At 35.1% G+C, this 17,503-nt stretch overlaps 1 protein-coding gene across 5 annotated transcripts in view; it reads right to left on the bottom strand.

The window, feature by feature from the left end:
• LARP4B (La ribonucleoprotein 4B) overlaps window positions 1–17,503 on the bottom strand; it is a 90,977-nt gene that overhangs the window by 54,074 nt on the left and 19,400 nt on the right. For 2 of the 5 annotated variants that reach the window (XR_014022446.1, XR_014022447.1), the window contains exon 1: window positions 156–3,421. Coding sequence is in view for 3 of the 5 variants with exons in the window: in XM_081297550.1 (XP_081153676.1) it covers window positions 156–3,341 (3,186 nt within the window). In the remaining 2 variants the exon portion in view is untranslated. Of the gene's footprint in view, window positions 1–155; window positions 3,422–7,048; window positions 7,109–8,904; window positions 9,025–17,503 lie in introns of those variants that run through there. The other 3 variants (XM_081297551.1, XM_081297552.1, XM_081297550.1) reach the window with 3 other exon arrangements.

Below are 17,503 nucleotides of genomic sequence, written 5' to 3'. Positions count from 1 at the left end.
GGTTAAATTGATGCTACAGTTATTCACAGCACTGTATAAGAATTCAAATAACCACTCACTATTTAGAATAAAACTTCATTAATATTAAGCTAAAAGCCATCAAAAAGTAAAGACTATCATATCACAGCAAAATAACACTGATAAAATATACTTACTAACTGTCCACCTCTACTTGGCCATCCCCAAACAACACTGTCCACCGACACTGGTAGTCGATAAGGGGTCTGTTCCAATGAAAATGAAGTATCTTCTAAGTCCTGTGGCTTACTATGTAGATCCTCACTAAATACCTGTTCATCTTCTGATGCATCTTTTGCAAATGTATTAGTCAAGAGATAGCTCACTTGATATCCACCATATCCATTTGCCAGTCTTTCAGAAAATATCTGACCTGTTAGCCCTTCCACTGGGTAATAGGAAAATTCATTTAAATAATGGGAGTATAAGTCTTCTGGAAAACTCTGCCAATTCACTTTTGGGGGATTTTCAGATATATTTAAGGTATCTTCTGTAAGTGATAAAACATTATCACTACTTGGTACTACTATTTCTTTGCTGCCAACGGGGACAGCATGCATTACTTGGGGTACTATAGGAATAGCTGTGTATCTGTCTACTTGGGTGGGATCAGCATTAACCAGATAGGAATGTCCATCAGAAGTGTTGCTTAATTCTATATTTTTTAAAGTTACCTTAGAATTTCCCATAAAATGCATCTCACCATTTAAAGGAGATTCTTTAAGCATGGACCTGGCATTTCTTTGTTTGAAATCATTTGCATATCCAACTGTCCCACATGGACCTAAGCAGTCAATAATGTTAGGGTCAATACTGTTTTTCTGCAAACAAAGTCTCTCACTCTTTTTTTCACATGTTAGTTCTGGCTTATTCAACTTAGATAAATTATTACCAAAAGAATCAGAAACTTCTTCATTTGGTTCAGAATAAATCTTCTTCTGTTTTGGGCTTTCACCACTATTTATAATAGAGTTCTTCTCTACTACATTTGTCTTCTGTGTGTCTGAATTTGAACTTTGGCTTAAAGTTGGTATAACATTAAGAACTGTATCTTTGTATTCATTCACTCTATAGGTTTCATTGATTTTTTCTACTTGATTCATTTCTAGGTCGGAATTTCCTATTTTACTAGGACACACACAAGCTAGTGCATCCTCAGTGACTATTGCCTTGTACTTTATTTCCCAGTCAAGGGTTGTTTTAGAATCTGACTTGACATTTTCTATGTCCTCTTCACTTGTTTCTCTACAAATAGTTTCTTTTGACTCTTTTTTGGCATTTTCTAAACTGTGAAGATCACTTAGTTGGTCATTTAACACACTGACCAAATTCTTCACACATATTTTATCTTCTGTTTTATGATGCAGGCCTCTTTCCCTTTCTTCTTTACCAATGCAGGTGAAAACAGATGCAGAGGACACAAAGATACCCTGAAGAGATCTAGAGTTATCATGAGACTCACTGTTTGGAGGAACTCCTTGTGAAATTCTAAGTTTCAATTTGTCTATCATCTGGATTGTCCCCTCTACATCTGATTCACACCCTATGTCAGTTAAGTCACATATTTGTGTCCGAACTTTGTCTGCCTTGCTACTTGCACACAGATCTGCCTGATACCAAGATTTCAATGCAAAGACGCTCTCCTTGCCATGACTTTCAGTCTCCAAAAAATGAATTCTATTCTCATCTTGATAAGAGGAACTATTTTCTGATTGCAATGACAGTGCTCCTCTGTTTACCAGTCGGGGACTTCCACTTCTTAAGATGCTTTTCCATGGGTGTTTCTCCTTCATCAACAATGGCCCAGGGAGAGGAACAGGATCCAGCCTGTCATCAAGTCTACTCAGAGCCACTTCTCCAAAATTAGCATGAACTAGGAGACACTCATTTCCAAAGCCCTCCAAAGTGATAAACCTTTGGGGATTTAAATTAATTCCATCTAGATCAAAAGAAAGAAAGCTATCTGGTCTCCTGGCATTGGAGTGGAAATAATCAATGTCTTTTAGTAGTTCTGTGGACTGATTTTCTCCTTCATTTTTAGAGTTTAAACTTTGATCAACATTAACTGTGACAGCTTCAGATTCATCGTTCTCTTCAACAGAGGAAGTGTCATTAAGTAAATTAATAGGTGAATCATGTATCTGACTTCCTATTCCTGAAAAATGGCTCTTTCTTTCTTCAGGGATGGCACACATACATTTTAGCGACTCACTGTCTATGTTAATATTTAATTCATGGAGTTGGCCAGTATTATGTAAGGTACTACTTTCTGTATAATCTTTAGGAGGCTTGGTGTAAGATTTTGCCCTTAAAGACTCAACCTGAAGGCTATCAACGTTTGCTTCACAAGGTGGATCACTGTCGACCAAAAGCTCAACACTAGGTTTAGTTACCTTACTAAATATTTCCTTCGCTTCATTTAGACCCAGCATATCCTGTGGTGACAATTCTTGCTGCTGCAGCTGTAACTTTCCTGCCCCTTGTATGGCATTGGAGACTGAACATTCTTTCCTGTTATCTAGAGGCCAATCCACCCTATGAATCCCCTCAGAAGTAACAGCTGAATGACATTCTTCTCCTGCAGCTGCTCCATACATGAGAGTGCACAGTTCCTCTTCCATGTGCAGGCAGTCAGGGTCTACAACACAAATGCTATAAAACTCCTTTCCTGAATTCTCACACTGTTTGTCATCAACACAGATAGGGTTTTCACCTTGCCTTACCCTACTGGACACATTTAAAGAGTTATTATTCTCTTTAAAACCACTGATTTGAACATTTACCAATCTTTCTTTCTCTATAAAAGAGTTCTCACAAGTGCCTATGTAACAGCACAGATGGTCACTTGGAGAAATTTCTTCCTGGAGACCTTGGTCAGAACATACTGGCATACATGAGAGGAGCTGGCCATCTTCAGAACAGCCCTGTCTGTCAGTACCCATGCACAGCAGGTCAGGGATACTCTCAGAATTCTGCTCAGTAACAACAATATCTGAATTCTTATCTCTCTCATCTAAATTGTGATATCTAGTTAAGAACTTATATATGGAAGAGGAAATAGAATTCAGTGACTGATTTGGTCTCTGATTTCCTTTGTACCCAGATCTTGTAAAAGTTCTAGTCCACACGTTAATGCCGGCAGCTGCTCTGCTGGCTCCATTTTCAACATTGTGAAGCTCCTCACCCTCAAGGGTATCAAATAATGAAGATAAAGTTTTACTTATCTTGTTCTCCGGTTCCTTCTCCACCACAGATTTCTGTAGCAGGCCAATTTTCTCATTGTCATCGTCACTACTTAATTCTGTGCTGAAGCAACAACCCATGTTCAAAAGATCAAAAACTCACATTACAATGCTTGTCCCTTTCTGAGCCTCTACAAATGCATCTCACACAAACTTGGTTTTTGAGAAGCCAACACCCAGACACCAAAAATAACTCCTTGCACAGCAGTCACATGTTCCTGCCACTCAAATCCAAATCCTAATGACAAGAGAACCCTGCCTGACAACTATCATACTCCATGTGCTGAAATACAAATAGTCCTTGGAAGCCAAAGGTTCAGAACAGCAGAGAGAAAAAAAACACACACAGAGCTACATTAGTTTTTCTTATTTTCATAAACTAAATTATGAAACAACTAAAATTATTATCTCAGCCAAAGGAAAAATTTTTCAGACTTCTGGTTTTTCTGGAGTGTTTTAATATTTTCTGAATAACTTTTCATGGAATAATTGTCAACCAAAGAAGTTAGTCTGTAAATTCCCCAAAAGAAAACAATTTCTAGAACTTTGTTTCTCTGAATTCATAGCTATTTACAGTTATATCTAATTTTCCAGCTTCAAGAAATAATGTTTGTGAGTATAAAGAAATTACTGCTAATAATATCAGATATGGGAATGAACAGTTTTGGTTAGAGATAATAATGAACTATTATGGCAAAATGACAAATTACCTAGGATCTGCTTAAGAATACTCCAGAAAATCTGGGTGTGGTGGTACACACCTATTATCCCAGCTATATGATAGGCTGAGGCAGGAGCATCACAAGCTCCAGTAAACAGAAACATAAAATTCTAAATGATTATGGGTATAAGGCAGAGGAAAAACCAAACAAGAGTAGCTCAACAGAAGGGGTCATAATTTTTCATGAAGGAAACATTAGGACTCATTATATAATTCACTCCATTCTGTAGATGCCTGAAAATCATAACTAAGAAAAAAAAAAGCAAGAGAAAAAAGAAAAAGAAGAAATTAATCTAGTACCCATAGCAGGAAGTATCTCAAAAGCACTATGCGCTACTGACAAGTTTAACCTGCAAGATAAATAATGTGCTAAAAAGAGGTAGTTATTGTCCATATATAAGAAATAGGCACTGGATATTTTCATGGAAATTCGAACTTTCTGATAGCTAGCCTACTCTCATTCAAGACACAGGCTGTACTAATTAATCTGAATTACTAGTTATAAATATTCATTCAGAAACTATGTGATCAACAGTGAGGTTTTGGGTTGAGACTAGAGATCATTTGTAAGGCACTTGCCTAGCACACATGAAGTCCTGAATTCGACCCCTAGCACTACCAAAGAGAAAAGAAAAAAAGTGAAATGGTTTTTAATTTAATTTATGAATAAATGGAAAGACTCAAGTTTTCTGATCTTACTACCTTTAAAGGAGTTTTAAAAGACTATTCTGGTATAGATCACATTTTACAGAACATAAGTTTTGTATGCAGAACAGTTTGATTTTCGATTTAAGCTTTTAAGTTTCACATTATGATTAGAAAAGATGTGGCATGACTTATTTATTTTTCTTCCCAGCATATAATTTAACACTAACACTTCTACCTCATATTACTTGTACTTTAAACATCATCACACACTTACATTCCTCTCTCAAACTTGCCATTCATTTATGGTAAAATGCAAAAGGATCATCAAGATGGAAAATGACTCTGAGGTCAAAGTAGTTACTCCAAGGAAAATCAGGCAACCTGGCTGCAAGGTGTATTGTTTGAGCAGTAGCATTTCGAATCTGGAATCCTTGAATAGACTTCAGCAGCAGCACAAAACCTTTGATAATGGTCTTTGCTACAGATGGAGTTTGTAGCCTTAACAGGTAAGACTAAAGGTATTTAACCAAATGACTTGTTGCCAAATGCCCACTGTCAGATACTGTTTCTTCCTTATGAAGGAGATCCTTCATGGAGACCCACTGCCAGAATGGCTGCCTCCTCATCTCAAACAGCCTCAAAGCCCTTTTGATCCATCTCTTGCTCTCCCTATCCATCCTCTCATCATGGAAGCAAATATCTTATGTAGAACATTCTTGTCTACACTACATCACCACATCCTGAATCTGTTTTGCCTGTACTGCCCTTTGGAACTGCTCTTGCTAAGGTTACAACTGAAGACCCACTTTGCTCCAATCTATCTAATCAATAGATCCTTATTTCATGTCACTTCATTTGGCCACTATCTCACTCCATTTCAATCAAACATTGCCATCTGTTTTTCTTCACATCTCTCTGACCATTCCCTTCCTAGTCTCCTTCCAATTTCTGAAATACTCACAGAGTTCCAGAGTTTTTATCATTCTCCCATTCTGTAAATGAAGGGAAATTTAATGCAAATTTAGTACTTTAACTCTATCAGTACAATATGCTTCAAGGACAGTAGCCCTTTATTACATCAAAGTCAGAACATTCAAAATGACCCTCCTTTATTTAACTAGAGACAAAACAGAAGAACATTTCTCCTGTAGACACAACTACCCCTCAATGCTTCCTATCTCCATGGCTATACTCATTCTGTATCTAAAGTTCACACAAAAATTGGTAATAAACTTTCCTGGTGTAATACAGCTACAATAGATATATGTGTATCCCATGCTAATCTGTAAACAATGTCCCCATAGAACTAACTGTCTTAACCATCTTAATCAACTGCACTCAGTGTTGCTGAATAAATTAATACTCAAATTTCGCTCAAAGTACTGCCTATCTGCCTACTAGAAACAGCACACCAAGCCACTGTGGAAGCCAACAGGATACAGAAAAGGCACTTGCAATTGACCAGGAATAAGGGAGGAATGGGGGGATTAACTATAAGTGGGCATGGTGGGGGGTAATGAAAATATTCTAAAACTACATTACAACCATGGTTGCACAACTCAGTAAATATGAATATCAAACTGCATACTTCCAATCCAACAGGAATAATAAAATGATGAAATACACGAGTTTAGGGTAGTGTTTTTAAATTCTATTTTAGAAATTCTACCTTATTCAAATTAGATCAAGGACTGAAGATGTAACTCAGTGGTAGAGCACTTGCTTGACATGCATGAGGCCCTAGTTTTGATCCCTAGCTACACACACACACACACACACACACACACACACACACACACACACGAGATTACCAACCCAACTTCTCCTTTAATTTCTATGTAAACGGCTTATTTGAGCAAATAAATGAGGATTACTATAAATATTTCAAGAATTGAATTTGGAATACTCCAGATGCACATCACATATGCCTATGCAAAAAAATCGGGATTTAAAAACAATGGAATTCCATTTCCTCATTCTTTTATTATTTACTATTTAACTTCTGTGCTCTAAAGAGATTATCAAAATGTAAGGCTAATCATATACTAACAGTGAACCATTAAAAACATGATGAATGTTTAAGAATAAATATAGCACACTGCTTGTTAACTGTACATTACACAGAGAACAGAAAAGGACACGCAATATTGACATTTACTATGGGAGGATATAGTGATGAACCGGGTCCCCATTATCTTTTTGAGAAACATTTAACATTTAATTTATGTGTGTGTATAAACACACACACACACACACACATATGCACGTGGGTGTGTATACATACATATATGTTTTTAAACAATAAACTTTTGTTGTGAGGAGCTATCTGTGAGCCTCCACTGTGATTAAACAATCTGTGATAATCTTAGAAATTAATAACCTGACTCTAAACAATCTGATAATCTTGGAAATTAATTACCTGACTCAAAGCTGGGATGGAACTTGTTTGAGAAGTGGTTTGAGATATAGGACCATTCATCTGTAAAATTGAAAACAAAAGATACCATCACTGCAATATAAAGACAACAGTTTCAAACTACAGTAATTAAGCAAAACCAAAGCTCCTGGGAAATATATTTTCATATGATAAAATCATAAATTTTGGGGCTGCGGTTGTGGCTCAGCAGTAGAGCGCTCACCTAGCATATGTGAGGCACTGGGTTCCACCCTCAGCATCACATAAATGTAAACAAAGGTATTGTGTCCAAGTACAACTAAATATATATATATTTTTTTTTAAAATCATAAATTTATAAGATTCAGACTATAGGAGTCTTAAAATTGATTTTTAAAATTCTCATAGCACATTATAAGTAAAATTCCTTGTAAGTTTCAAAAGGAAAAAATTAAGTGACTTTTCCTAGAATCAATTCAGAAACATGAAATATTATTTCCTAAGATGATAAAATGAAGGTACTCAAGCTGGGCACAGTGGTGCATGCCTGTAATCCCAGAGGCCTGGGACACTGAGGCAGAAGAATAGATAAGTTCAAAGTCAGCCTCAGCAACTTAGCAAGGTCCTAGGCACTTCAGCAAGATCCTGTCTCTAAACGGACTAGGAATGTGGCTCAGTGGGTAAACGTCCCTAGATTCAATCCCTAGTATTCCCCCAAAAGAGAAAGTACTCAAATTTATAATCCTAATTAACTCTTTACTGCAATGGCTATAATGGCTTTACTTTATTACAGTGGCTATGTTAGTCTAGGATTTACAATTGCATTTTCTTGTTTTGAAATATGAAAATTTTAAATGAGTGTGGCACATGTTTGTAATCGAGAGGATGAAACAGGAGGATCCCAAGTTCAAGGCCAGCCTTAACAAGGCCCTATGAAACTTACACGCTGTCTCAAAATAAAATATAAAAAGAGATGGGGATATAGCTCAGTGGTAAAGCTCCCTTAGGTTCAATCCACAGAATGTACTAACTAAATAAGTAACAAAACTTCAAGTATTTATAGTTACAACTAACCTTTTGTTCTATCACCTGGTTCTTACAGTTTTCCCTATTAAGCTACCCAGACATTTTTTCAGACTGATGAGGTTCTGGATACAAGATCCCAATCATTGCATCTTCGCATGTGAAGAAAACAGCAGATTCAGGCCATAAAAACTAGAATATTCATTCTGGGGTTGTGACTCAGGGGTAGAGTACTTGCCTAGCACATGTGAGGCACTGGGTTCTATCCCCAGTACCACATAAAAAAATAAACTTATCATATTCATCTACAACTAAATATATACATATATAGATTACACAAACAACTAGAATATTCACCTCATTCTTTTTCTCCCGAAGTGGGTTATAAAACCTGATAATCTTCTCCTGAAAATAAGTATTAAGACCCTCATTTCAGAGGGGGTCCTGCTCTACACTCAGAGGACAGGAATGCCACACAAGGAAGGCAAGAAAAATGAGAACAAAGTGCCCTTGTTAAGTTCTCCCCAGTTTATTACTATTAGATCATAACCACTTCTGTCTATGCTTTTCCATAACTCTCTACTTCTGTATGAGACTTGTGAAAAATACATAGCTTTCCTTATCTTTATTTCTGAAGGCTATGTGTCACATAAAACTTATTACTAAATAAATATATGTTTTCCTCTTATTCATCTCAGCCTCAGATGGATGAGAAGTCTTTTCCCCTCTGTTAAGACTATACCACCTATACGTAGACCCTAAGGTACGCCAAGTGCTGTTATTTTGATTTGCTTCTGAAGTTCAAGGTAAAGAAAGAGAAATGGCTGCCCCCGGCCCTCCCGGCCCACAACACCCACCAGATGAGAGCTGTCCTTGCCCTCCTGGACTCGCTGCGCCTGCGGTTCAGCCACAACTTTAGTGTCCTGATCAGAAGTCATGGGCTCCACTGGGATAAGTTTAATGCCAACCTCAGGATGCTGCAAAATGACAAAGAAAGTGAACAAGTCATTTGAGGGGCACAGTATGATTGATTCTTAAATGAAATTACTAAAAAGTTAAATCCAGGACATGTTTATCCCTCTGAACTATAAGTAGTTTTAAAAAAAAACTGACCATAATTAACACCTTACTCACCAAGAAGTAATAATACTTATTTTAAGTAAGATTCTTCTTCATACCAATTTGGTGATAATGATAACACAGAAAAATCCCTTTATGCCCAGAAATTCATGTTTTTTAAAAAACAGAAAATTAAGGAATTTAATATTCAAAAATATAAGAGAAATTTGCAAACTCAATTGTAAAAAGCAATAACCTAATTTGAAAATGGCCAAAGAGCCAAAATAGACATTTTTCCCAAAGACATAAAAATGACCAATAAATAAAAAAGTACTCAACATCACTAATCAACAAGGAAAAGCAAATCAATACCACAAGATGTCACCCACACCTGCTAGAATGGCAACGGCCCAAATGACAAGAAAAAGAAAGGCTGTTCAGGGCATGGAGAACAGGGCACACTGTTGACAAGAATTTAAGTTGGGGTAGTCACTATTGAAAAGAAATAAGGAGATTCCTCAAAAATTAAAAAAAAAAAAACATAATACATCTAGCAATTCCATTCCTTGGTCTATATCTGAAATAAATGAAACCACCACCTCATGAAGATATGCATTCCCACATCCACTGAAGCATTATTCACAATAACCATGATATGGCACCAACTTTTATCTATCAATGGATGAATGAATAAAGAAATTGCAGTGTATACACACACAGGAATGTTATTCAGTCTTTAAAAAAGGGAAAAACCTTGTCATATGCTACAACATAGATGAACCTAGAAAAGAGTATGCTAAGTGAAACATGACAGGCACAGAAAGACAAATATTGCACAATCTTACTTTATGTGCAAACTAATTTACCCAGAAATAAAAAATAAAATGGTTGTTAGCAGGGAATGAGGCATGGAATAGATTAAAGGGCATAATCTACAGATATGTAGGATGAAAAAGCTTATGATCTAATACCCGCAAGGACTATAGTTACAATATTGAATTACACTATACACTAAAAATTTGCTAAGAAAGATTTCAGGTGCTCTTAGTACCCATACATAAACAGGTGAAAATGTGATTTTAATTAGTTGACTATAGTAACCGTTTCACTATGTTTATCAAAATGTGCTGTATACCTTAAACATGTTTAAAAAAAAAAAAACTCAAAATTACACAATCAATAAATTCCAGAATAAAAACATAGTTTTTGATGAGTCCCTAACTTATACATGTTGTTTTTAACTGGTCCCATTAATTTTATTTTATTCAAGAATAACTATTGTCAGGAAAACAATAATTCAAAATGAACCAAAATACAATCCTCAATCACAAGAAACTAAAAACAATTTGAATGCAATGGAATAAATATTATAGTTTTGGGAAAGCATTTGCCTAACTCAATGGCTGAACATTGAACTTCATGTATAATACCTCAATTAACTTGAGAAATGACTTGAAAGGAAGTAACTTTCATAAATTTATATAATAAGGACTCCTAGGAATCCAAGAAAAGGATTTCTTCTTTTCACTATAAGCATTTCTTCTTTTCACTATAAGCTATATTGATTCACAAACAAAGAATCTGATTTAACCCAGGTATATTTTCAGGCACTTTTGAAAACAGAGTCATCAGAAGGCCAGAAAAATAAACTTTAAGTCAAAACTATTTCTCACTACATAATCATACAGGTTTTTTCATTTCTTTAATGCTGCCTCCTATTCTCAATAGCCTATATGAGATAAATTCTCAAAACCCTTGTTAATTTAAACACATCTGATCACAGCCAATCTCACCCAATTGCCAAAATGGTATCATAAATCACAAAAACCACAAAACATTTAAATGCTGTAAAACAGATCTGAAAACATAAACTAGCAGAGAAGAAATACTTAAAATACATTATTTCATGGAGATCACTGTTTTCCAAAATGTGGAATGAATGACAAGTTAGATTTCAACAGTTATGCATTTCATTTTAATGTGCATCCTTTTCTTATGTGTCTGTGGCATTGATTAACCTCTTGTTAAATTAAGCAAAAAAATGAGTCCATTTGAAATACCACTATGAACACTGCTGGAATACATCAAAACTCTTCAAATATGAGTGTTTTTTAAAGTTACGCAGATGATTCTGAAACACCTGAACAAAGACATACTTCCAAGAAATGGTGACGTAGCACACAGGGAGGGTGACTCTGTGATATTGCTTTGAAACAGATGGATCTAGTTTTGTAAAAAACCTATGTATCACTAAACACCAATTATCACAGAAGCATCAAATCCAGAAAATAAAGATGCAGATTAATAACTAGAGAAGTCCTAGATGGTTTAAATGCTTCTACCCCTATTAACTCCAAGATTTTTAGATTCTCAAAGAAATGATGTTTGTTCTTAAGGAAGCACCTATGCTTAAAAATAAGATATGGCATCCAAAAGGAAATTTGACTAGAAGAATCCTTTACATGCTACCTACGTTTTACAGACAACTGGAAATTATGCACTTCTTGATGGAAATACCACCACCACCATATCATGCTCCTTAAATCTTTTTTTTTCCTCCCCTCTCCTTTTGTGGTGCTAGGGATCACACACACATGGCCTTGGGCATGCTACATAAGCATTCTAATTCCCTAGACTGAATTACAAATATCATCATTACATATTTACAGTACATGAGGGGACAGAGGAACATGGAGGCTGAAGACACACAATGAGCCAGCAACACAACGGCTTTATTTAGATAAGTGGATCAAACCAATTTTTTAAAAAAGATAAAAAATTTGCAGAATATTTGATGATACTAAAGAATGACTTTTTTTTTTAAATGTGATAATGATGTGGTTATGTTTAATATATACATAAGGAGAGAGATCTCTCTTTAAAGATGTATATTGAGAGCTGGGGCTCAGTGGTAGAGTGCTTGCCTCACACGTGCAAGACCCTGGGTTTGATCCTCAGCACCACATAAAAATAAATGAATAAAATAAAGGTATTGTGTCCAACTATAACTAAAAAATAATTGTGAAAAATAAAGATGCATACTGAAATATTAACAGGGGGAAATAACGTGATGTCTGCAATGTTACTCAAAAATATGTGCAACAGAGACCAAAAAAAAGTCCATAATTGTTTATCTTTTTTTTTAATTTTTAATATTTATTTTTTAGTTCTCAGCGGACACAACATCTTTGTTGGTATGTGGTGCTGAGGATCGAACCCGGGCCGCACGCATGCCAGGCGAGCGCGCTACCGCTTGAGCCACATCCCCAGCCCCATAATTGTTTATCTTAAAAAGGAGTACAGGGCTGGGGATGTGGCTCAAGTGGTAGTGTGCTTGCCTGGCATGCATGCGGCCTGGGTTCAATCCTCAGCACCACATACAAACAAAGATGTTGTGTTCGCCGAGAACTAAAAAAATAAATATTAAAAAATTCTCTCTCTCTAAAAAAAAAAAAAAAAATTTTTTTAAAAAAGGAGTACTCTCAGAGGTTCATTCATTACACTATTCTATCTAGGCTTCTGCACATTTGAAATATTATATAAGAGGTTTTAAAAAGTAATAATGGCATAATCTTACAATGAAACAGTGACTCTGATTTGACTACTCTGCAACTGTTTCGTAAGAAAGTAATTAAATTTTTCAAAAAAGTTCTACAACTGTGAAGTTTAACAGAATAATTACTGATAGTTACCTGATGTAAACACTAAAAATTACAAAATTTAAGACTTTATTATTAAATGTCTAAATCTAGAATGAAATAAAACTTGAGTATGATAATGCAAGTATTGATAATAGTCTAAATAAAGAACAAAATCACATTCCACTACTGGTTTAGGAGACCAACATTGTTTGATACTTAAACTATATTGTCTTCTACTATATTGTCTTCTGTTCAAAAAGCAGATCTTTAGATTGTAAAGAGAAATAACTGCCAGGTGCAGTGGCACATACCTGTAATCCTCAAAGCTTGAGAGTTCAAAGCAACTTAATGAGGCCCTAAACAACTCAGTGAGAACCTCTCTCTAAATAAAATATAAGAAAGGACTGGGGATATGGGTCAGTGGTTAAGCATGCCTGGGTTGAATCTCAGGGAGGGAAGGAGGGAAGGAAGGAAGGAATACTGAAGAGGGGAAGAATGTGACAACCAAAAGCAAATATTTCCTGAAACAGAACCTCAGAGTCTGAGGCATCTTCACACTCCTCAATGTCTCACATCCTTCACAAAGCTTTAATCGAGTTACACAGGAGCTACTCTCTTGATTTGATTTAATCTCTCTTTATATAAAAAGCAAAATGAGGGCAAATCCAAGTATTCTAAACTTCATATGTGACCTAGCAGTACATTTTTAATTTCATCCATCAAAGTTACAGCCTAAAAAGGAAGTTTTCTCAATCCTGTTCACCACTTGGGAGAGGTTAAATCTCCTAGGCCTTATCAGTTTCTGAAGTATTCTTTTCATACATACAAGAATGGTATTTCTTAAATATTTTTATGTTCTTTTTGGACACTCAAGGCAATCCTTCAGAACATAAATGACCTCAAACTTACTTATAATCAGGTTATATAACTATTCAGAGAACTGCAATTTTAAGACTATTTGCATACGAAATTCTAAAAATTCAACAATTACTAATATTCATTCATTAAGCTTGTTCTTTGAGGTAAATGTTGGCATAATTATTTTGAAATTGTCTTATAATCTGTCTGTATGCAAGAACACACATCTACATGCCACACAGAACAAACTAAATAGAAATTATATTATTAGGCACACAGATTTTCACATATAAGAGATACAAATATAAAATTAAAGAAGTTAAATAAGACCCAGAGAATCTTTTTAAACTACAGTATAAAAACAGTGTTTCCTACAAACATCCTCTTCCTATTTCATGATCCAATCTAGGGTCTTACACTGTATTTAGAAGCCAAAATTTCTGTTTAGTCCCCTCCAAACTGACCCAGTTCCTTTTCATTAGTTCTGGCTGATTATTTTATAGAATATTCTTCTATTGCAGATGAACCTGGGACATCTTATTGTGAAAGGAAGGAAGACTACTATGATAATGTCACTAGAACACTGGAGCCATAAGAGAGGAGGAAGGGAAGGACTCCTGATGGCCAAAGATGGGATATGTAAAGATCAAAATAAATGGAATACAAGTACAATATATAAAAGCACATGAGAGCTAAAATTACCAGCACCATCACACTGCTCACATCTTTGGAAGTTGTTAAAATACCAACTGGAGGTCTAGGGTTGTATATCACTGTTATATCAGTGGTATAACAAAAAAATACAAGAATGGCAGCAGGTTGATGATGTCTAGAACCAGATGCCTAGCATGTGTGAGGCACTGGGTTCAATCCTCAGCATCACATAAAAAAATAAACAAAGGTATTATGTTCATCTACAACTAAAAACATTTTAGGAAAAAAAAAAGGTACCAACTGGTTATTCTAAAGGTTCTTAAGAATCTCATTCATTCTGTCTGCCCTTCTAGATAAATCAAATTTCAGAAAAACCAAACAACTGATTAAGTCAAGAACTATAGAAAAACGAGAAGATGGAAATATTCTAACATCTAAAGAAACAATGAAGGCAATGATCATCATGTCTGTTAAAATGATCAAATGAAGAACAACTGGGAACTTCACAAATGGCTGAATCAGACACTGACTGAAACTACTTTCCAGTCTTACCACTAAAACTGGAACTCTAGGTACTATATACTTCTTGATGTGATGAAATACCACCATCTATTTTTGACAAAAAAGAAACTATATTTAATCATACCTTTGGATCTGACTCCCAATTTAAAGAGGATCCTGAGGAAATACATGTTCAATAACACAAAGTACAAAGTCATCAGCTAAATCCAAAATGTGGGACAAGACAGATGATCTCATTTCTATAGCAAATAAAATACATTTATAAAGAGATTTTTATTGCTATAAATTATAAAAGCTTTAACCAAAATAATCAAATGTAATTTGACTACTGAGTTTGGATCTTGAATCAAATTAAATTTAAAATGGCACTTAGATGTAGTAAAAACTGAACAATGACTAGGTAATAAAGGGCATTACAGAATAATTACTAATTTTATTGAGTTCAATCAAGGTGGTGTTGCTATGTTTATTTTAAAGACCTTGAATATAAGGGATAAAAAGATTTGTTGATGAAATATACAAATATATCTGGCACTTGCTTTTAATACATACAAATGATTTTAAACCCAAAGGGAGAAAACAAACAAAAAAATACAAGAATGGCAGCAGGTTGATGGTATCTAGAACCAGACGGCAGGTATACAGGCAATGTGAGGATCACCACAGCATACCCTTTACTTTTGTGTGCTTAAAATTGTCTGTAATGGAAGTAAAAAGCAAATATAACTTGGATATATTGTCAATACATACCTCAAACTTCTTAAGCTATTTCTATTTAAAACCTACAATAATAAAATATAAAATGTATAAACCATTTTATGGACAAAGTTCACAGCAGTTTTAGGCCAAAAACAAAACAAAACAAAACAAAAAAGACAAAATAACTATGGAAAAGCAGAAAGTGCAATATAATTATTTAACAAAAAACTGCATAAAGCAAAAAGCATGATGTAAAACTATCAACAGTAAACATGTACCTATATTTTTTTTTCTTTCTTTTGAGAGAGAGAGAGAATTTTTTTAATATTTATTTTTTAGTTCTCGGCGGACACAACATCTTTGTTGGTAGGTATGTGGTGCTGAGGATCGAACCCGGGCTGCACACACGCCAGGCGAGCGCGCTACCGCTTGAGCCACATCCCCAGCCCCTGTACCTATATTTTTAAAAAATTCACATGACTTTGCAAGTGAAAATTAAAGAAACTAGAAGGAAATAAACCAAAAAACTAACAATGTATCATTGTTAAGACCTAATAAGTTTCAGGTAGTTTCAATTTTTAATAACTTACTTTTATTATATATCTTAATAAAAGATCCAACTTACTAATTCCATGTTTATCAAGATTAATAAATATGTCATTTGGTGAGCAACTTCCCTGTAAAATTACACCAGTCTTGTTCTCTAAGCATATGGTTTTCAAAGCGTGAGCTGGACAACGATGTCAAAGACCCTTTCAGTGGGGATAGGACATCAAACTATTCTCAAAATAATGCCAAGATGTTATTTGTTTTTTTATCTCATTTTCCCCAAAAAACAAAAACAAAAACTACAGTGACCTTTTGGTGTAGGATCAAAGAACATTCAGGCCTGTAGGAAAATACTCCTCACTTTTCCAACTATCATTTGAAGCCAGATTTCTGTCACATACTTCAACCAAAATAACATATCACCATGTGTCATGGTATTTCATTTGTGAGTGATGTCTTATTAGGATGAAGATGAGAATCCAGCAGATTTTGTTGTCGCTTATTTAAGAGATTTACATTTTTCCTACTAAATTATTTTGTTTTGGAAAAACTGCTACTTTTCATAAAGTATTGTTTATGTTACATTTAACAGGTCTGACATTATTATCATTGAAGAAAATACATTTTAAAAATGACTGAATCTTAATTTCTAATATGGCCAATATTGACAGAGAAACCATATAATCTAAAACCCTCAGGAGTCTTCAGTAATAAAACTGTACACAAGTTCTCAGAAGAAAAGTTTGAGAACTCTGCTCTAAGACAAATTTCAAAACTTGCTTCTGATGGATAGATGTCTGTATTCATAGACAAACATATTTTCACAATGACAACAAAATGCAGATTGACCTCAGATTCAATACAATCCCTACCAAATTCAACCTGCTTTTTTTTTAGTTACCAATGGATCTTTATTTTATTATTTATATGTGGTGCTGAGGGTCGAACCCAGTGCCTCCCACATGCCAGTCAAGCGCTCCACCACGGAGCCACAACCCCAGCCTTCAACCTGCTTTTTTGCTGCAGAAACCTTTTGCAAAAATTGATGGGCTCATCTTAAAATTCCTTTCAAAATGTAAGGGACTCTGAATAGCTAAAATCATTTTTTTTAAACCTTCTAGTAATGGGGATTGAATCAAATCCAGGGGCACTCTACTACGGAGCCATCTCTAGTCCTTTCTTTTCATTATTTTGAGACAGAGTCTCAGTAAGCTGTCCAGACTCATGAAATTGAAATCTTTGTGCCTCAGCTTCCTAAGTAGCTAGGATTATACCCAAATATACAACACTCTTATTATGGTGTTGTCTAAGCAGTCCATGTCTCTATCTGCATTCACAAATGAGGGAAGGGTCAAGTTTGCTAATATTTCCTCTAACTCTAAATGTCAATGACAAAAAGCAAAAGTTAAGGATGGAACATGAGCAAAGGAGATACAAGATGCTACTACAAACATGTATTTTTTCTAAGAACTCC

This window comes from Spermophilus citellus, assembly GCF_964194105.1.
Source record: "Spermophilus citellus genome assembly, chromosome: 6".
Taxonomy (NCBI): Eukaryota; Metazoa; Chordata; class Mammalia; order Rodentia; family Sciuridae; genus Spermophilus; species Spermophilus citellus.
This window is presented reverse-complemented; position numbering and strand designations above follow the sequence as displayed.